Source organism: Parasteatoda tepidariorum, chromosome 12 (assembly GCF_982258835.1).
Source record: "Parasteatoda tepidariorum strain Cologne lab strain chromosome 12, Ptep-v5.0, whole genome shotgun sequence".
Classification (NCBI taxonomy): Eukaryota; Metazoa; Arthropoda; class Arachnida; order Araneae; family Theridiidae; genus Parasteatoda; species Parasteatoda tepidariorum.
Genome location: NC_141766.1, coordinates 43,272,078 through 43,294,616, shown reverse-complemented (window position 1 = coordinate 43,294,616; position 22,539 = coordinate 43,272,078). Strand labels below are relative to the sequence as shown.

The 22,539-nt window shown below is 28.9% G+C and overlaps 1 protein-coding gene across 3 annotated transcripts in view; it reads left to right on the top strand.

Annotated features, from left to right (window-relative positions):
- The window catches only part of LOC107455863 (hormone receptor 4), a 58,610-nt gene that overhangs the window by 4,590 nt on the left and 31,481 nt on the right, over positions 1-22,539 (top strand). The window contains exon 1 of one of the 3 annotated variants that reach the window (XM_043041217.2): positions 13,290-13,672. The exons of 1 other annotated variant lie outside the window; for it this stretch is intronic. Coding sequence is in view for 1 of the 2 variants with exons in the window: in XM_021144631.4 (XP_021000290.1) it covers positions 18,413-18,473 (61 nt within the window). In the remaining variant the exon portion in view is untranslated. Of the gene's footprint in view, positions 1-13,289; positions 13,673-18,343; positions 18,474-22,539 lie in introns of those variants that run through there. One more of the 3 variants, XM_021144631.4, reaches the window with a different exon arrangement.

Sequence of the window (22,539 nt, the reverse complement as noted above, 5' to 3'; positions counted from 1 at the left end):
TTTATTTTAATACGGAAGAAAGATGATCCTTTCTACGTCATCTCATCTGTTGGTTAATATTTCCGCAGTCAAATCTATTTCCGGTTGTTTTTTATCAATAAATTTTAGTGCTTAGAAGTATGTGCTAGACACAAATGCGATAAGTATTTTGAACCTTTTGAGGTAAACCTTTAGGGTAATGATCTTTGGAAAGAAGAGACCACACAAAATAAAAATACTTCTTCTTAATTTCTGGATTTCAAAGAAAAACAATTTCTCCTCTTTGACATTTTCTTCCCTTTTTCGATCCATGGCTATTTTGAGCAAGTTTAAATGAGGATTAAAAATAGAATTTTTGAAAATAAAATTCATCACCATCATTTTTATATTCATTTTGTATATAAAACTCACTCAAAAGATTAAGTTACAAGTATATATTAATTTATTTACCGTGAAGCTCTGGAGTTGGTATGCAAAGCTCCGGAATTATTAAACTAAAGCTCCGAGACTAAATTAAAAAAGGAACTATTAAACTGCTTTTTATAATTAAAAAATAATAAATATAATTTTACTTGTTATTAGAGCGTCGGAAAAAAATATATAAAAGGGACACCGGTTTCCCATTTATGTCAAATGGATATTATACAAAGCTTCGGAGTCAGGCTCCGACTCTGAAGATTGAAATGTTTGACTCCGACTCTTTTTTTTAATTTTTTTGAATGTTTGACACCGATTTATACTCTATTAACATTTTCAACAACTATTGAACTATTAAACTGCTTTTTATAATTAAAAAATAATAAATGTATTTTTACTTGTTATTAGAGCGTCAGAAAAAATATATAAAAGGGACACCGGTTTCCCATTTGTGTCAAATGGACATTATACAAAGTTCCAGAGTCGGACTCCGACTCTGGAGATTGAAATGTTTGACTCCGACTCTTTTTTTATTTTTTTATTTTTTTTGAATGTTTGACACCGACTTATAGTCTATTAACATTTTCAACAACTATTGAACTATTAAACTGCTTTTTATAATTAAAAAATAATAAATATAATTTTACTTGTTATTAGAGCGTCAGAAAAAAAATATATAAAAGGGACACCGGTTTCCCATTTGTGTCAAATGGACATTATACAAAGCTCCGGAGTCGGACTCCGACTCTGGAGATTGAAATGGTTTAACTCCGACTCTTTTTTTAATTTTTTGAATGTTTGACACCGACTTATACTCTATTAACATTTTCATAGAATCTGAAAAAAGAATATTTTTTTAAAGGGTCATACGGACCTTAAAAAATAAAAAGTGGTTTCGTTATGTCGACAATGCTATATACATATCGCAAATTTAATTTTATTAGCTTAAATTAAAGTAGACTTGTTTATTTAAAAATGCCTATTATTTTATTTAAACATGTTTATTTAAACATGTCGAAACATGTTTATTAAACATGTTTGTTAAACTTGTTTATTTAAAAATATTAAGAGTGTCATCGAACACAGATTTATGGAAATGAATTTTATTTGCTACCACTTTAAATTTTTTCTAAGGAGTGTGCGAACCTTGTTTTTACTAAGTTAATATTAACTTAGTAATGCACGATTGGAATTAAAGTCATTTTATTTACCACTTTCATTGCGGCAAAAACGCGCATTTGTCTCACTTTCTGAACTAAAATTGAAACAAAGCGCAAATTTCCTTAAAACTTGCTTATTTTAATTTAGAAAATAATAATCAATAACTATTCTAACTCTGTGTTTACAGGCATAAAAATAATAAAATGGAAATAAATCAGACAAAGTAATTAAATTACATTCCATGATTCTATTGACAAAACGCAACTCAACCTAACTCCAATGCCCGTTATCTAACCAAAACCGCAGCTCGAATGTGAAGCTAATTTTTTTTGTGGTTTTGAAACCATGCTAGTTGCAAATGATTAAAAAACCGTAAAAATAAAACTTGCTTTTAACCGAAAATTTTATGGTTAATTGGATGGACAAAATGCTGCTGATTATTTTATCGTAATTTCAGAATAAAAATTCGAACAGTGTAGGGTACAGTTCAGTCTATTACATTATTAAGGTTGCTGCAGCTAACTCCATTACGATTACGGGAATTTTAATTTACTTTTCTGACGATGTTTGTTTAAAAGAAGATCCCTTGTAAAGTTAATACAAATTAAATGCTTCAAGCACATTGCATAATATTATTGCACAATTACACAACGTTATCTCCTTGTCGCTTTCACCGAGTATAAATAGCTGAAAGAAAATATAAAAGGAAAACTTCATTCAAGTATGCTTGTCACCTCTGTTTTCGTGTTATTTTAAGCTACTTGCTCGTAGCCATTTTTGACTTTCTTTCAACTCAATTCATCTTCTTCTGAAATATCAGTTTCCAAACTTGTTTTTCACGAAGACAAAATTCCTTTGAAAAAGAAATCAATTTTATTTTTTGCTGGTGATAAATTTATAACTGTTTAAATAACTTTCCTTCTTGCCCACAATATATTAAAAACATTACGACTTTGCGCACAGCATATTAAAAAGATTATTTTATTTTGTACTTGGGGTGAGTCGCGATGGCTCAGGGGATAGAGCGCTCGCCTTCCAATGACGCGAACCGGGTTCGAATCCCAGTCGATACAAATTCCGCATGTAACGCAAATGCGCGTTAGTTCCCTTAAAAAGTCCTCCACGAAGGCAAATATCTCCCAATATTTGATCCAGGAGTGCCCTTGTCTTCTGGATTGAGTTCAAAATTACAAGGTTACTGCGTTGAACATTAGTAGTCGTAAACCCAAAAATTGGATCGACTGTTCAACGATGGTTGTAAAAAAACAAAAATATGCCGGTGTTAAATAGACGACTTAACTGGATCAAGCATTTGGAAAAACTAGCTTTCGTGGAAGACTTTTTGAGGGAACTAACCCTCGTTTGCGTTACATGGAGAGGAAAACCACGAAAACCCTCCACGGTTAGCTCGACAGCAAGGGAATTCTAACCCATGAGCCATTTACCACTGAGGATATTTTACTCCAGCACTGTGGTCAATGCGATCTGGGAGCAGAATTTGTATCAACAAGTCACAGCTGGGAATCGAACCCGGGTTTACCTAATTGGAAGGTGAATACTCTATACTATGAACCACCGGTGGACATATAGTGTTTTAATATATTTATCGTAGGCTGATTGAAATATCCGGCTCTTTGCAATTGTTGCCGTCGCTCACAACGCCCCAGGCTAATTGAAAGAGTTTCCAGTATTTTTTTTATTTAGTCTGGTATATTTTAGGATGGGTCAATTAACCAACGATGGATTTTATAAACTATTTGGCTTCATTTAAAGCCACCTAAAATAATTTAATGAAAAATGAACCTTTTGTAAAGTAATTTTTTAATAGCTTAAAAGTATCTGGGCCCATTCCAACGAACCTAAAACTTAGTAGGCTCGTGTAAAAAAATAATGAATATTACGAAATTAATATATGAATTGCATAAATTGTTGCGTCAAAGATTTAAAAAATATGAAATAGAAATATATCCATTCAAAGAAGTGACGTTAAATTATCATAAAATAATAACTGCTGTTAAGAACTATAGGATTTAATTAAATAAATGATTATAAATATACCAAATATTCATCCGTAAGTATAATAAGCTAAGTTAACTTTTCCACTGTATCCCAATTCTTATGTCTTTAATAAAATTGTATAATTTGACATCTTTTAAATATAGCTAATAAAACATAACGACAAGTAAAAGTATTTATATATTTTCTTCCAAGAATTTCTTTTCATATAAACGCGTTTCTTAAGAAGCTATTTATAAACCATTTCCTTTTCTACTTTCTTAAAAAGCAATCTTTCAACTTATAAGTTGATTTTTCAACAGACGCCTACTATAGTAAAAAAAATTAAAAATCGACTTTATGTTTGACCTACTTTTATTTCACGCACGCGCTGTACACCACCTGGCAAAATTGAGGGGATCGCCAAGAGATACTAGGACAAATAACTCGGGTCTTTGACCCGGAGAAAAGTTTTCCCACTGACCTGTGAACCCCCGTCCTTGAAAAAAATATTAAGAAAAAACATAATTTGAAAGGGGGTGAAAGAAAACTCGATCAGTAGTACCGCTATACCATCTGCTATCTTCTACATCTGTTTTTTCCTACCCTTCCCCTTCTTAGTAATTCCGGGTTAACAGTGCCCCGTTATATTTTTTGACTATTTTTTCCCTTTCTACTTGGTGGGGGAAGATTTGAGTGCAAAGGACCCGGAAATTACCCACCTACCCTAACACCTTTCATTTTTGATGTATCCCCGTTATATAGAGGATGTTGACATTTAAAGGGTTAAAAAACTGAAGGGGTGAAATTTTAAAATTTGGGTAACGCGGAAATAGGTGAAGGCTGTGAGAAATTTTTTTTTTAATGGTCCTGATTTGAAAGTAAATTTTTAAATATGCCACTAGGTATCGGGCAGTTTCCCACATTGATTCCAACTATTTTCTGTTTTTTATTAAATCGAGTATTTAGTGTAAGAATGCTTCAAGAACCAGTTTAATACGCATAAGACATATTATTATAGTAAGACATATACAGTGAAACCTCTCTAGAGCAACCATTCTCAATTTTTTTTTTTAAATGGGCCTGATTTGAAGGTAAATTTTTAAATATGTCATTAGATATCGGGCAATTTCCCACATTGATTCCAACTATTTTTTGTTTTTAATTAAATCGGGTATTTAGTGTAAGAATGCTTCAATAACCAGTTTAATACGCATAAGACATATTATTATAACAAGACATATACAGTGAAACCTCTCTAGAGCAACCATTCTCAATTTAAAAAAAAAAAAAAATGGGCCTGATTTGAAGGTAAATTTTTAAATATGTCACTAGGTATCGGGCAATTTCCGACATTGATTCCAACTATTTTCTGTTTTTCATTAAATCCAGAATTTGGTGTAAGAATGGTTCAAGAATCCGTTTCATCCATTTACAAATATTTGGAATACATTTAAATCTATTCATTTGTTTTGTTAATATTTTTTATTTTGATATTTCTTTATGTTCCATTATTTGACCATTTCCGCATTTGGTGTAGAGGTTTGCCCGGTCGCTGAGGGAAGTTTTGATGATCTCTCTTTAATGTTTTTTTCAACATTAAGTCCGAAAAATATTCCGTGCTTCCCAAAATTGGTGGTAAATAGAAAAGGTCGCTATACAGAGGTGAACTTTCCTGGAGGTTTCACTGTAATTTTATCATTATTACTTAGTTTAAATCAATATGTAAAATTTTGGTATTGATAATTTCAGTTTAAAACAGGTGAAAAAAAAGACTTATTGTTATTGTTAGTTTCAATTCAAAAGATCTTTGCAGTAGCTAAATTCTAATAAATCGGGGTACTTTTTAAAGGAAAAAACACAATAATTTTTTTGAAAAAATAAAATACTGGATTTTTCGATAGTTTATCCTGTTAGAATTATTGTATATATTATTGTACATTTATATTGCATTCATTTTCGCAAAAATGTGAAAGTTACAGCATAATTGTCCGAGCGCGGCGTGCGACGTAGGAGGCACTGTGACATGCATGAAGAATTTGATTAATGGATATGTTTCACTCCTACCAAAACATTTTTGTAAAATACTATCATTTTAGCTATTTTATTGAAAGTACATATTTTAATCTTAACTTTATCATGTTACAAATTTAAAAATTTAAAAAAAAAAAGAAAATAGAACTTATATAATACAATGTTTAATAACTTATTTTCTTTATTCTCCCTAACTTGCAGTATAAGTTAAAAAAAGTCATCCAAATTTGATTCCGGTTTTATTATTCTTAAACTACTTGAATGTTGTTTTCGTTGCACGCGGATTCTAAAGAGAGAATTTGCTTTCTTCACAAAATGGCAGTGTTTAAAAAATGACATAAAATAAGTTAAAATGATAGTATTTTACTAAAATGTTTTAATAGTGAGCAAATACATTAATCAACTGAGAGCACAAGTTCACATGTTCTTAGATATCACAGCGCGTCCTGCGTAGTGCTCGACTATTAACCTATAACTTTTAAATTTTTACGATATTTCGTTCAATATTTTGTTACCATAATCTAATAATAATAAACTATAGAATAATGCAATAAATTCTTTTTCATTTTTAGAAAATTTTACTATGTTGTTTCCCCTTGAATAAAGCTAAAATGGGAATTGTTGTACGACATTCAAATTTCAATTCAAAAAGGAAAAATTAATAACGATAAGATTTCTTTAATAAAATTTTTTTTAAAATTAACGTCAAGAGAATTGATTCAACTTTTAAAAAGACTAAATAATGTAAAAACAAATTATATACTATTGCTAGTTCCACTTAAAATAAGGCACATAATATCATCATTGCTTATTTCTAATAAATATATCAGTTTCCATACATTGCTGTATGCTACTTATACTTAGAAACGACAAAAATAAACTAAAAAGATTTCAGTATTGCTGGTCAAAAGAATTTCAGTGAGTTAATTTTTTTTATATTTAATACTGTTGCCAAAAAACGAAGTATAATACAATAATCCGATATTTCAAATTTCAATTAAAAAGTAGGAAAAAAAAATTGCTATCGCCAAAGTTCTTTATCAAAGTCAAGACTCGATGCAGACGGTTACTTAGATTAGGCATACTAAACATCGTTTTGTTTCAATGGGCTGTTGCCAATTTAACTCATTTCGCAGAAATGAGATGATATTAAGAGAGTAAGGGGAAAAAATGCAGACGATAAAAAGTAGGACGAAACATGAAAAAGAAGATGACGTGACAAGAAGTTAAAGTTGATTCGAAACGAAAGTTAAGAACAAGGCTTTCTCTTTATGAGTTTTTTATACGCTTGCTTTACACTTTCGCTATAACGCTTTCTCTTTAAATCTTTGCTATAAATATGGTATATTAAAAACATACCAGCAATTAATGGATTGAAAGTTTTGTGACGTCATTTTGATGGTGGAAAGTTTTTTCTTTATTTTTCTTTTACTTATTTTTTAGAATGCTAGTCTAATTAGTGTCTTAAATTTCGGGTTATTTATTAGATTATATTTTGCCCATTATGTGTTGAGATATTAATTATGACATTATGATATATACCAACACATAACGTTGAAGGATGTGTTTTAATTTAATATCTAAGAATAAATTATCGTCAGATTTTTTCGCAGAAAGAAAGAGAAAAAAAAAACTTAGTCTATCCTACAATATTAGAAATCTAAAACTGCACTCGTACTTAGATTCGAGAAAAAATACTGTTTATATAATTTTTATTATGTAAAGTGATATTTAATGTAAGAATTGAATTTCATTTTAATTTATTGAAATCAGATCATTATTCTGAAAATATACTTTTCAAAGTATTAAAAAACGTCTTTTTGTGATTTCAAATACTAGCATTGCTAATATAGAAAATAGAGTTAACTAAAAAAAAAATAGAATAATCAACTTCTTAAAGCTTTTGAAAATGTTTAAAAACCATACAAATTATAAAAAAATGCATACAAAATGGCTATATAACTATTTTTTAATGACATAAAAAGAATTAATTGTAATAATATTATTTTCAAAGTGAAATAAGATGTGATTAATTTAGCTCAGTTTTAATCACAATTTAGTTTAGAATAGTTTTTTTTCTCGATTTTATTTTATATTTTTACTCGAATCTTTTTTTCTTATTATTTGTTTCCAGTTGTCAACCATGTTTTCCAAACTATGAAAATAAAGATTCCATTTGGAAAATTCATTTAATTAGAATTAAATGTAACGCTTATTAGGCTAAATATGATATGGTATTTTGATATCCAAATATTTTTTTTATTTTTTTCATGTTTAGAAAATAATTCTAAACTATAAAAATAAAGGTTTCATTTGGAAAAAATTAATTTAATTTAAATGAAATTGAACTCCTATGACGAAAAATCATACTATGACGTCAGGTGTTGAAATACATACTAAATACATACTTTTAAATACATACTTTTTTAGGATATCATTCTTTATTAAATTATACATGTTTTGAAAACAATTCAAATTTATGAAAATAAAGCTTCCATTTTGGAAAAATTGATCGAATTGAATAAAAATTAAATTCTTTTCCAAGCCTAAAAATCGTCTAGTATTCAAATAAACAAATCGTTATTTTTTATATTTTCCATGCTTGAAAACAATTCTAAATTTTGAAAATGAAGCTTCCATTTTGAAAAACCAATTTATGTAAACAAATGTGAACTTTTACTATGATTAAAAATCGTCTGGTGTTCAAATATCCAAATCAGTCTTTTTATTCTATCCGGAATTGTTTTTTAGGAAAGCCGAGACCGTTATGCACGTCCTTAGCGTGCGGCAGGTGCCATTTTGGGCACTGTGCCAACTAGGTCGAAAAAGCTTTAGGTTGAACGACCGACACACTCACTTCCGTACCTGAAGGGAAAAAAATAAATAAATAAAAGAAGGAAAATTTGAGCAGCACGCGACAATACCGTTCACTCCAGTAGAAAGTTATTGAGAAATTACTAATCGAATATCAAACGCGTTGACGCATTAGAAGTTCGTTTAATCCTTTATTTTATCGGATTTTGTTATTTATCTGTTTGCGATTTAAAAGAACTTGAAAGTAAATGATGGGTTAGGTCAAGGACCTGATAAAAGAAGTCTCATCTCTGTGTTTATTTTTTTTATTTTAAACATATTTTTTTAGTGTTTTTGGTTAAAATATCAGTTTTAATTTCGTTTTCCGTTGCAACAGCTATTGCGACATATAGGAAGTAATCGTTGTTTGTTCAGCGGGTATATTTAAAGCCGAGAGTATTCTAGGAAATTATATTCATTTAGTATGAAAGTGAATGTATGTAATAAATTAAAAACTATCGTAATGTTTGTCGATTTATTATTTAAAAGTTGTTTTTTAATTTTCCGGAAAATTCATCCAAAAGTAGAAGAAAAAAAAAGAAAATCAACAGAAAATAACGTTGCTTATTTTATAATTTGGATAATAAGCACATGTTAATAAACTAAAATCAATTGCAAATTATAAATCATGAAAGTCTACTTTTATTAATCTTTTTACCAATTATTTCAAATTAACCAATTTTTACCAATTATTTCAATTAAGATACATACGGAGGACATGGGACAAATCAATAAAATGCCGTATCTTCAAATCGTTCAAAACAGCGTTTCAAGAGCATTTGTAGTAAAAGTGTAGTCAAGAGTTTCTAACTAGTGGAAATTCTATTGTATTGTAAACTAGTAGAAATTTCACTCGTGAAATTTCACTCACTAATTTTTCATAGATAATTATAGACATTTCATAGAATATAGAGAAATTTCATAGAATATAGAGAAATTTCATAGAATATAGAGAAATTTACCGAGAAATATAGAAATTAATTTTACCTAGAACGTAGATTTTTCATAGAATATTTAATTTTTCACAGATAATTATAGATGTTAACTTTTTATTGATCATAGATTTTTCATAGAGAATTATAATTAATTTTTCCCAGAACCTAGATTTTTCATAGAGCAATGAATTTTTCATAGATAATTATAAACATTAATTTTTCATTGAACATAATTTTTCATTGATAATTATAAACATTAATTTCTCATAGAACATAATTTTTTCATAGAAAAAGTAATTTTCCATCGATAATTTTAGATTTTATTTTTTTTCTTAGATAATATATAGACTTTATTTTTATAATTAATTTTTATTATTAGAAATATAATTAATTTTTCCTGGAACATCGATTTTTGAAAGAAGAATTAATTTTTCATAGATAATTATAGACATTAATTTTTCATTGAACATAGATTTTTCATAGAAAAAATAATTTTCTATAGATAATTTTAGATTTCATTTTTTCTTAGATAATTTATAGACTTTATTTTTCATAGCTTTTTCATAGAACAAGTTCATTTTTTCGTAAATTGCATTTTTTTGAAAATGCGTTTTCATCAGATCTGTGCTCTTGACAGGGAAAATGGCGCCGCCACTAGTAAAAACAAATGCAAATGCGTCACAGGAAAATTACATAAAAAAAAAAAAATAATAATCAAGAGCAAAACGACATCTAAGTTTTCCAGACGTCATAAAAAATGACGAAAGTGTTCTAAATAATCTTCACTCCAAACAAAAAAATAAAAACACCTAATTGTGCCAATAGCGATAAATATGAGGAAGTAAAAAATGCTTATTTCTATTGACCTTTTCATCTTACAAACTCTCTCTTTCAATAGAGTTTTTACTTTCTATTGCCTTGAAGTTAGAAGTGGGTTAAGCTCATTTTCATCTGAGCCTCCTGGCTTGAAAAGTGAATCTTTTCTTAGAGTGGTAATTTCTTTCCGAAACCAGTCTATTTCCTCCATTTGCAATCATCGTTGTAATAAGGTTAAAGAAACCCTTCGGCTAGCATACGTGGGGAAAATAATTTATCTATTTTTTAAAAAACTTTATTTATTTATTGTTCTCGATTGCAAATAATAAAGAGAGAAAGTTTAGTCGTGCTGATTTTAATACTCTTCTCATATTTTATCTCATATCTTCTCGTATTTTTTTCAGCGCATTCCTCGCGGTTTTGAAGAGCCTCTTGCTCACAAAAGTATGGAAAACGTGACATAGTAAACGAGATATCTCGTCACTGTCACGCATGTTTCAGTATATATGACATGATTGGAAGACGAGAAATCTAATCTTTTCTTCACATAGATAGTGTGAAACACAGATCGATAGTTGAATAGATGTAGTGGGAAAAATAATGTATATATTCGTCTTCGATAAATAAAATAATGTATTAGAGACAAAATACTTTGAAACAAAGTATGGAAAACGTGACATAGTAAAAGAGATATCTCATAACTTTCGCATGGTCCAGTAAATATAACATGATTGGAAGACGAGAAATCTAATCTTTAGTTCGCATAGATAGTGTGAAGCACAGATCGATAGTTAAATAAATGTAGTGGGAAAAATAATGTATATATTCATCTTCGACAAATATATTAATGAATTAGAGACAAAATACTTTGAAACAAAGTATGGAAAACGTGACATAGTAAACGAGATATCTCGTCACTGTCACGCATGATCCAGTAAATATGACATGATTGGAAGACGAGAAATCCAATTTTTAGTTCACATAGATAATGTGAAACCCAGATCGATAGTTAAATAGATGTAGTGGGAAAATTAATGTATATATTCGTCTTCGATAAATAAAATAATGTATTAGAGACAAAATACTTTGGAAACAAAGTATTGAAAACGTGACATGCAATAATATATAATGTTAATTTTTCTCATAATGTTGAGGAATATATGTTATTTCGATCGCATTGAATTATCTATAATGAAAGAAAATACACGGGAAATAAGGAATTATTTTACATTTCATTACGCAATTAACTATACGTTTTAAAATGCTAAAATAAGCTGTTTTTTTAACGATATAAGTTTTATAAAGTTTAGAAAGTGTGTGTTTCTCACACGTATATAACTTTTCTATTTAATAACTTTTTAAATGTTCATTTGATTTAAGTAAACATTTAATAGCATTAATATTACTCCTGTAGTTTTTGTTCCACAAATGATTATTTTAATCACGTCTATGGATTTACAAACTAAATGCAAATTTTTCTTTCGTTCAAATGTACCGATATTTAATAAACTAGCAATATACATATTTTTAGGATTTCATGTAAATTTGAAAAAAAAAAAAGCATTTGGTTACAAAAGGAAAACCTCCCACGGTTAGTCCGATGGCAAAGGATTCTAAGTTGTATCCGTTTACTACTGTTCAGATTTTAAAGATCAACAGTGTGACAAGTAACAAGATGGAAGCAGAATACGAATTTGTCTAAACCGGAAACAAACCCTAAGTTGGGCTCCCCAGCCCTATGCCCGCAGGCCCTATACCACGTTTTTTTTTTCTTTTTATATGTGCCCACTACTGTGTTTCCACGATTTAAAGGGGAAAAAATCATTTTCCCTCTAAAAGCTGCATGAACATATAAGTTCCAATTTTAAATTCGTTCTGAAAAATAGCCGCTGTCCGACCGGTGTTTTAGAACATGTGTTAAGATACAATAACGTTTTAAACTTATGATTTTATTTTATTTTATCACCGGTAATGTGCATTGATGCATATAGTCGATGCGCGTCGTTATTCAACATAGTTACCTTGCAGTTTTGAAAACAACTCAGAAGACAAGAGTTTTTGAGACATTAATTATTTTAGATAATTTTAATACTGGTAAGCCGCAATGGCATTATTTTATTTTTGACGGTGACTCAATACTCACCCAGCTTCATATAAATGAGCACCAACTTGTCATAGAAGTAAAAGCGGCCGGTGCACAATTCTGACCAAATCGCCAACATTCATACCGTTGGTCTGAAAATCATGGAACTTTCTCCTCCATGACCATTCTGGCTGACAACTGGATGTTGTGGGAGTGAGCCTCCATTTCGTTTTGAAGGAAGGAAAACTCTGAAAATAATTAACAGCTAGTCCAACATTAATTGAATTTGGCTCTCGAATCTGAGCTCGCCTTTATTATGCGTGAGCGTCCTATCTCTATGAATACAAATTGGCCTGTATATTATTATAATTATTATTTTACAACTAATTATACAATGAAACTAATTAACTTTTTTTTCCTAATTACTGCAAAAATAGTATAAATTAAATAAAACAATTAAAGAAGGATAAAAATACTTATTAAAAAAATAATAAAAAAATTAATGAATAAAAATTAAAAAAAAAAACATAAATAAAGAAAATAAATATGAAAAAAATAAACAAAAAAAGACAGAGAACTTATAAAAGAAAAACAAATTCTGGTTTTGGAGCAAATATTGTTTTACGTATAACACTTCCGCATAATTTAAAATAACATGTTAATTAAAAGTATAACATCTCTTAATAAAAAGACGAAGAAAAACAGTTTTAAAAACAAAAACAATGAAAATTTTTTCCTAACCTTTGAAATTTCCTCCTATTTCCCTGTTTCAAAAATAAAAATAAATTAAAACTGCACTTGACTAATAAAACAATTCCATTAAAATAACAAAAACAAATAAATTTGAAGAACAACGAAGCGCAAAACCCTTTTTTTTTCCATTCACTTTCAAAAACCGGTTTTCGACGGTTCGTGCGTGTGCAAATTAGGTAAGCAGTGGAAAGCGAGGTTGAAAATAATAACAAAAAGTAAACAAATAAAAGAGGAAAAATTCGGTTCCGTTAGAATGAAACGGTGTCAAGACCTGCAAAAATCTAAGATTTTTAATGGAAGAAAGCGAAAAGAGGTTTTTATCGAAATAAAAAGTAGTATTTGTATTAGCCTTCAATGCAAAAAACGATAGAATTTTGCATCCACTGCTTTTTCGGGGTCATTGACCTGCGTAGCGCATGCGTCGCAACATAGTAGAATTAAACAGCTGATTCTCAGAGCTCTTCGTTTCAAATTGGAGAAATAGCAGCATGATGGGACGAATGCCCTGTGGCGCGGAGTTTATGCTACGAAATAGCCTTTATTATGTTTCAATTCAGAATACTTGTAATTGGCGCGATTCTTTGGTGAAAATTAAATCTCGCCTGTCAAGTTCGGACAGTTATTTTCTCTATCCCGTTGGATAGGGGTAAGTAATTATGTATAAGATTGTTTTTTTTTCCTTATTTTTTCTTGCGTTTTGTTATTATTATGATATTTTGCATATTTTGTAATTATTTTTTAATTCGATGCTTCGAACTAGGAATGTAAAAATATTTAAAAATAATTTTTCTAACGTTTTTGTGTTTCGCTTTTAAAATTTTTTTAAACTATTTTAACTTTAAGCTCTTTCATAATTTAATAATTTTTTTTAACTTAATACATTTTTTTACCGTTTTAACTCTTTAAAAACTTATTTCCAAATTTAAAAAAAAATAGAAAGAAATATTGAGATAGTTTTTTTTCTTCGGGGAGGGGGGCTTTATTTTTGACAATATTATGTCTTACTTTTAAGTAACTATAAAATTATTACTTTTTTAAAACTAATGTTCTAAAACAAGTAATAAAAAATTTATTTAAAATATTAAAATCGTTTTTGAAAGTTGTTAGTGTACTATAGGGAAGTATTGGATTTTTGAAATGTAAAATATTTTTAAAGGAACAATAAAAATAATATCGCTAAATAAAAACATACATTTAAATATTTTTTAAAGCTATTATAATACAACTTTATATTATAATTGGATTTACGTTATTGTCAAAGCTCTACTTTTTTTTAACAAGATCATTGAAAATAATACGTTCGATTAATTTAGTTGTAATTTTTTAAATTATCATTTAAATTTGTATTTTACCATAATGTTAAAAATTTAATTAGACTAAAATTAAACACCAGGCGAGTTTTAGTCATAGTTATTTCAATTAAATGAATTTTCCAAACTGGAAACTTTAGTTTTTATATTGTGGAATTTATAAACATGGAAAAGATTTGTATTGATTTTTAGACGATTTTTAGTTATAGTTTCTGTTCAATTTTATTTCAATAAAATTAATTTTTCAAAATTTCAACTAACTGAATTTTCCAAAATGAAGATATTTCATAAGGTTTTTAATTGATATTTCATACTATAGTGTTTTTTTATCTACATAAATGTATATAATGATGTCAAAATAATTTATGTACGTGTAAGTATTTTGATTAAGGCATTGAAACTTATCTATGAAACTCTTAAAATAGAATTTATAGTTTATTTGATTTTTTTTATGAATGATTCGATGTTAAATAATTGTATTTTTGATTCTTTATAAAATTTTAACGAATTAATTATGAAAACAAATATGCAGCATTTCCTTTCTATTATCCTACATTTTTTCTTACTTTGTATATTTTTTTATTGTTGTTATTTAAACTATGCTGTAGTAAATATAGAATTCTCAAAAGAAAGTTTTGTTGGAAATATAAATAAGACAACAAAAGGCCTTTTTTTAGGAATATTTTCTTTGACAGTAATCTTTTCATGTTATATTTTTCAAATTTTCCTACCATTTTGCAGAAAGTAAAACTACTTTATTATACGGCAAAATTTCGATTAGATGCCTCTGAAAAAAGAGGTGTTATAAATTAATCTTTCGAGATGGCAAAAAACTTTACGGAATTAAAAATAAAAGAATTAAAACAATATATATTTATAGAAATTTCATTTTTATAGCAATTTCTTTTGTGATTGTTTATTATTTCCAACAAAATATTCAAAAATTTTCTTATATGTGAAATTTTTTTTATTTTATTTAGAATGGTTTAAAACTTAATTATTAAATTTGATGAAAATTATATTTCATTCTTTATTTAACTTTTTATTTAAAGTATTTAAGCTTCTCAAAAAATTTAGCCTCCTTCTGAAAAAAGTGCTTAACGAACAGCGTTTGCACTTAGCTAACCGATTCCCCCTTTGACTGGTTGCCTGGGGATGCTGTCCGCTGGTTTTATTTTTTACTCGTTGAAAAATCATCGCTATGGTAGTATTTATTTGCAATTAAAGGGTGTTGTGTAAAGACCGCCCTTAATATGTATTTCTAGAATTCTTAACCAAAAAGAGAAAAGTCTGCGCATTGGGGTGGCAATTATGATTTAAGCGAGGAAAAAACAAAAATGTTATTGAAATACTAGTACTAGTTTTGAAAAAAACCGAAAACTTGTAAATTACCTTTATGGAAACAATACTAAGGGACAGTTTTACGGAAAAATGTCAATTTTGACGAAATTATGGCGTATGACTATATTGCTCCAAGTCTTTGAATTATATGAGTGTTTTTTCCCCTTGTAACTATAAATTTGCTTATTAAAGTATATCAAACGGTTAGAAAGGATTTTTATGATAGGCAGAGATTTATAATTTTCTAAACGAAGTAAACTCTTTGAATTATTTCTCAAAGGCTATTCAACCAATTTACTAATATTATTTTTTATTTTGCCATAAAAATATTTAGTTTAACGAGATGTAAAATATTATTTCTTTTAATGCAACTGTTGACCTCTGAACTTGTTATTTTAGATAGTGAAAAGTATTAACTAACTATTACCATTGCTTAGTATAAATTATCTTTATGAAAGAAATTTCAAGGAAAATAAACATCAGAGCTTATACCAGGATAAAGAAAATTCACCCTATTAGTCATAGATATGAGGTTTGATCTTCATAAAGTAAAAATATTGGGAATTGCAACCATCCACTTAGGGGTTGAGTGATTCATATCTTCAACTCAATAGACACGGAATTTCGGACCTAACCCAAAAGACGAGGAAACGTCGTCTGGAAATTGATACTCTAAAATAAACTTATTAGTCATTATTCTTTAAATCTAAATTTTATAACTATCTAAGGGTGTATTATTTTGGGTATTAATTTTCAAGTCAGATTTTATTTATGACTGATAAATAAAGGAAAAAAACATTTCAATGTAATTACTTTTTAATTAGAGAGGATGGCACAGTGGATAAGGCTCGGTTTCGATTTCCGGTGGCGGTTTTAAGCCCACCCAGCTGCAGATCGACGGGTATCAGCTTGTCTGTGAAATAAAAGTGGTCGGTGCGCAATGCATACCATATATCCACCATCGAGCGGCTATGCATTTTGGTCAACAATTTTGTATTTAGATTCTATTTATGATTTAACTAGACACGAAACAATAATGCCAGTGGCATCATTCTTTAGCAACTCAAATAGTCATGATTATTCTAAAAACCTTTTCTCTTAAAACTAAACTATTAAAAATTATTGTAATAGCAATATTTTTTGAAAACTCAAATAGGTCTTGCATTTTCAATAACACTTTTTTTAAAAAATATTTTAAATGGGCTAATTATTCAAAGTGCCATATCATTTGGCCCATTAACTTTTTATTACGACTTTATTTAGATTTGATTAGAAAAAGAAAGAACTAAACATTGTAATATTTTATTACGACAGTTTTGTTACAACAAAACAAAGTATCTCACAGATAATAAAAGGGGTAAATTGTCTAATTTATATCGTGATTTGATTAGAAAAGAAAAAAATAATGTCAATGGCATCACTCTTTAACAACTCAAATAATCATAATTATTCTAATAGCCTTATTTATTGAGAATGAAATAGTAAAAATTATTGTAATGGCATTATTCTTTAAAAACACAAATGGTCCTGGTGCTTTTATGATATAACTCTCTAAATATTTTAAATAGTCTAATTATTCAAAGTGCCATATCATCTTGGCCATTAACTTTTTATTGCAACTTTATTTAGATTTGATTAAGAAAAAAAGAATTAAACACTTTAAATCTTTTATTACGAATGATTACATAAAACAAAAGGAGATAGAGCGTTCGCCTTCCAATGAGGCGAACCGGGTTCGAATCCCAGTCAATACGAATTCCGCATCCAGCATGCACCGACCACAGTGCTGACGTGAAATATCCTCAGTGGTAGACGGATCATGGGTTAGAGTCCCCTTGCCGTCAGGTTAACTGTGGGGGGCTCTCGTGGTCTTTCTCTCCATGTAACGCAAATACGGGTTAGCTCCATCAAAAAGTCCCCCACGAAGGCAAATATCTCCCAATACTCGATCCAGGAGTTCCCTTGTCTTCTGGATTGGGTTCAAAATTACAAGGCTACAGAGTTGAACATTAGTAGTCGTAAACCCATAAAATTGGATCGGCTATTCAACGACGGCTATAAAATAAAATAACATAATAAAAGGGGTAAATTGTCTAACGTATTTTATGATTTGATTATAAAAGAAACAATAATGCCTATGATATCACATTTTAAAACAACTCATCTAGTCTTAATTACTCAAATAGCCTTATTACTTAAAATTGAGAAAGGAAAAATTATTCTAAGGGCATTATTCTTTAAAAAAAATGGTCCTGGTACTTTTATTGACATTATTATCTAAATATTTTACATGGTCTAATTATTCGAAGTGCCATCTTGGCCATAAACTTTTTATTACGACTTTATTCAGATTTGATTAGGAAAAAAAAAACCGAACTAAACACTGTAATCTTTTATTACAAAGGTATTTCGATAACAAAAACAAAGTATCTGGCAGATAATAAAAGGGGTAAATAACCGATGATTCACAAAGCTCTGGGAAAAATAAATCACTTGTCAACACTGTTTCAATCATTTCCTCGGCATTCTTAAGTCAAAGGAAAGACCGTTAAAATATTCCAGTGAAAAAAAAAACTAATGTTCTCTGACAGAAAGTTCAGTGCCATTTTGTGATTCTCTTAGCGGTAGAGAAAACAGCTAATAAAACAGTTCAAAGAGTTTTCTTTGGCAATATGCCGGGACAGGATTTTGCAGATACGACGTAGCCTTGAAAAAGGTAGCAACAAATGTATTAAATGAGTAAAAATGTAGAGGTCATTGAACTCTTCTCACATTTCCTGGTTTCTCCCGATTCAGGTAATAAAAACATTTATTGATTACATTTATCCTTTTTCCCCGTCCACCCACACCAAGCGTTCTCTAAGTAAATTTGAGCTGAGTTATTTTGGGAAACCAGTTTCGATCATTCACACTTTAGAATTGTTTTAAAAATAGGATTTATGTTTTGCCGTTTAAAGGATGAGACAATAACGGTTTTATTCTTACCGTTGTAAGTAAATTGTTTTGAATTGGTTGACCAAAAATAGCTATCATGCCTTCAGCAATTTATTTAATACTTTTTATTATCGTTTGAGCTTCAAGGCAAACGATAATAGTGAGAACTCGGAAGATAAAGAGGACTCCCAAGTCGGAGATCCGGAAAAACTCACCCTTATTAACGAAATTGCGTTCCAGGAAAACAAGACATCTTACTCACGGTTAGCCCGATGGCAATCAAGAATAAGTCTATTTCTGTCGATATTTTATGTGATATCGATACTTGCTGAGAGTAATGCGCTTTATTGTGAGAACTCTGAGGACAAGGGAATTACCGAGTCAAATATAAAACAAACTGATCTTACACGTTGCAGGAAAACAAGGCAACTCCCTCACGGTTAGCCCTTATGGCAATTCATGATAAATCTATTTCTGTCAATATTTTATGGGATATCGATACTTGCTGAGAATAATGCGCTTCATTGAAAGAACTCTGAGGACAAGGGAATTACCGAGTCAAATATAAAATAAACTGAGCTTGATGACGGTTATTTTAACAAAGCTTGATTGCTGGAAAACTAGATAAACCTCACGGTTAGCTCGAGGGTAATAAGTTCCTTCCAGTGGATGTTATATGTAGGATCGAAACGTTCAATGAATAATGTACGTATCGATCATGCATATAATGTCCACTGGGTTGTTAACTGATTAGCTAGTGTGAGAACTCAGAAGACAAGGGAATTCCTGCGTCAAATATCTCAAACTCAACGTTATAATATTTTTAAAGAAGCTAAAAGTTGGGAAATATGAATAACCACTTTCGGTTAGTCCGATTGTATTTTATCATAAGTCTATCTCTGTTAAAGTCTTATTTATAAAGGATGCGTGCTGAGATTAACGTGCATCAATTTGAGACATCTGAAAACAAAGAAATGGCCGAGTCAAATTTAACCTTTATGACGGTCTTTTTGAACGAAGTTGCAGCCCATGGTTAGCCGACTTATGAATAGCCACAACATTTCTTATTGGTAGTCCGATCAGACCACTGTGATGACCAGTGTACGGCATGGTACGAAAGTAGAATTTGTGTTCATGCGCTCAACTGGTTTATATTTTAAATAGTCTGCTCAAACTACTTCTAAAAATTCGTGTGGAGGCTTTCGAATGTAGGAGGAGATGGATGAACTGTATCGCCGGTTTCGGGAGTTGGCGAGATTTTATTATTTAAAAAGAAAATTTAGATTTCCTAATCTACCACAATTCTATTTTGCATTAATTTCAATAAATTGAGGTAGAACAAGTTGTGGGTACCAGTAACATGAAGGACGGATATTCATATAAGCATGATCTAATAGATTGTGCGTTTTGTAATATAGCTACCGACCTGTTTATCATTTTATTTTGCATCCTTTTAAATAATGTTTTATTATTTTGATTGCTAGTCTTCACTCTAAAATCAATTTGAGATCAGAAAGTTAATTAATTTTTGTGTACAATAAAAATAATATATTTTGAAAAACATGCAAGGCTATAAAATAGTTCAGAAAATGTCCTATATAAATATATTTATTTGTTTATAAATTTACAATAAAAGTAGTTTGCATAAATGAGTGCCGTTTAAATGTTATTTCTAAATATAAAATTATTCGTCGGGTACCTTTTTATTTTCAAATATCTCAAACTGCCTGTTTAGGAAAATGTGTTTAAGGTTTAAATGAGTGTTTTTGTCGGTCACTGGTGACCCCCGTGGGGCTAAGAGCGAACTCAGTACCGGTCACTGGTGACCCTATGGAGTTCAACATGTTAAAAAAATAATTTACTTATTTTTTTACTTATACTTTTACAATTGAGGAGCTAAAATGTAAGGTTTACCTCTAAAGACGATAATTTAGATTACATGGTAATCTAAATTATCGTCTTACGTCTAATTATCTTAACATTTACTCTCAATAGTAAATGAAAGAAATATGTTATAAAAAGTTGTTATTTTAATCTCTTTTAATAAAAGTTTGAATTTTATAAGTCAAAACTTCTTGCACTTTTTAGTCGCCCGTGGCAATCTTGCATAGTTATATTTATTTTTTTACTAACGCGGGAAAACTTTTTAGGTTTAAGACATCAGAGCTTAAATATGTCTTGCACATTTTGTTTGTGAATGACAAGCAGTCACGAAAGCTTCACTAATTAGCTTTAAAAAGAAAGAAGGTAAGAGGAACAACATAAAAAACTACTCCCCTTTTGAAAGTTCAAAAGTAATCTTTTACCTCAAGATAGTTTCTAAAATTTATTGTTCCCGCACACTGATGGAAAAAAAAATTAAAAAGTGGTAGTATCATCTACTGAGTAATTTTAAAATTGATTAATTTTTGTGACAGATCTGACAGTAACAAACGGAACACGTCTCTAAGACAACACAAAACAATTAATATGCACCTATAGACTTAAAAAAATGAATAAAGATATCTTCTAGATTTATGATAAAATAATTTTTTTAAAATACATGTGAGTTTTTAAGATTTTTATTTTTACTTTTGAAATTAGTCAAAAATAGAAAAGAAATTTGTCTTTGTCGTTTTGGAAGACCCATTTTTTAGAAATACTTTTTGTTAAAAATTTACAGAAAATAAAACTTTTGACAAATTTTTAATAAATTAGGCATGATAATTCCTAATCGTATGATGCATTTTTGAAAACTGCGTTACCTAAACCAACAGGCTATTAAATTCTATAAAAAAATTTATACGTATTTTCGCATATCTGCCTCAAAATTGAAATTCACTTATTAACTGTTAATTAAGATTATATTTGTAGTATACCGTGGAATAAAAGTTCAAGTTTTTAATTTTTCAGTATAGGAAACAGTTGAAAAATGGATAAAAAGCAAAAAAATAAATAAATGAATAGATAAAAAAATAAAACAAATTAAATAAAGAAGTTAATGTTTTTTAGCTGAAAATTTAAGTAGCTACAAAATTAATATAAAATTCTAAAGCGGAAAAAAAAAATTATTAAAAATATTACACTAGATAATGAATACTTAGTTGCATGTAAAATAATTTCAGTTGAAAATTTATTTCTGTACATTTACTTCATAATGTTAATACGAATTACGAGAGTATGTTAGTACATAGAGTGTAATAATTGCATAGGTTGCATATTTATTACTATTATTTGTTTAAAAAAATAAACATTTCCCACTCTTTTACTGATGCAAGATATTATGTGGTTTAAAAGCTTTGAAGTTGTTAATTATTTTATTGCTATGGGTCTTATGATTGAAGTGTATTGCACATGCTATAGATTTTAGTAATTAATTAGCTAATTATTCATAAACTAAACTGCTTGAATAGTTTATTCATTAAATAATTTAAGTGATTTATAAAAAAAATATTGATTATTTAATTTTTATTAATTTAATGATATTAGTAGCGTGTATAGTCAATAGTTTATAGTCATTAATTAGTTCTTTATTAATAAATAAATTTAAGTAATCACTGATACTTTTCTATTGACGAAATGATTTTTTAAGTGTCTTAATTTTCAAGTAGAAAATATCTATTGAATTTGTGAACATCTTCTAGTGTTTTATATTACATTTCGAGATTCAAAAAGGGCAATATAGCTTTGATGCATGCATATAAAAATAACGAGTGCGTCCTATTTTTGTATTTCATACAAATTTCATATTCAGGAATAACAAAAATAACTCATTTTTATTCTTTTAGGTCAAAAACTCTTTTTTTTACGAACATAAACTTGGATTTATGTTAAATTCATTCTTTTTCCGTCACGGGTTATTATTTCAATTCGGTTTCATTTTTCCATACAAAGAATAAAACCAAAGAATAATAAAGAGCTACGTAACAACTAGTTTAAAAAACAGAAT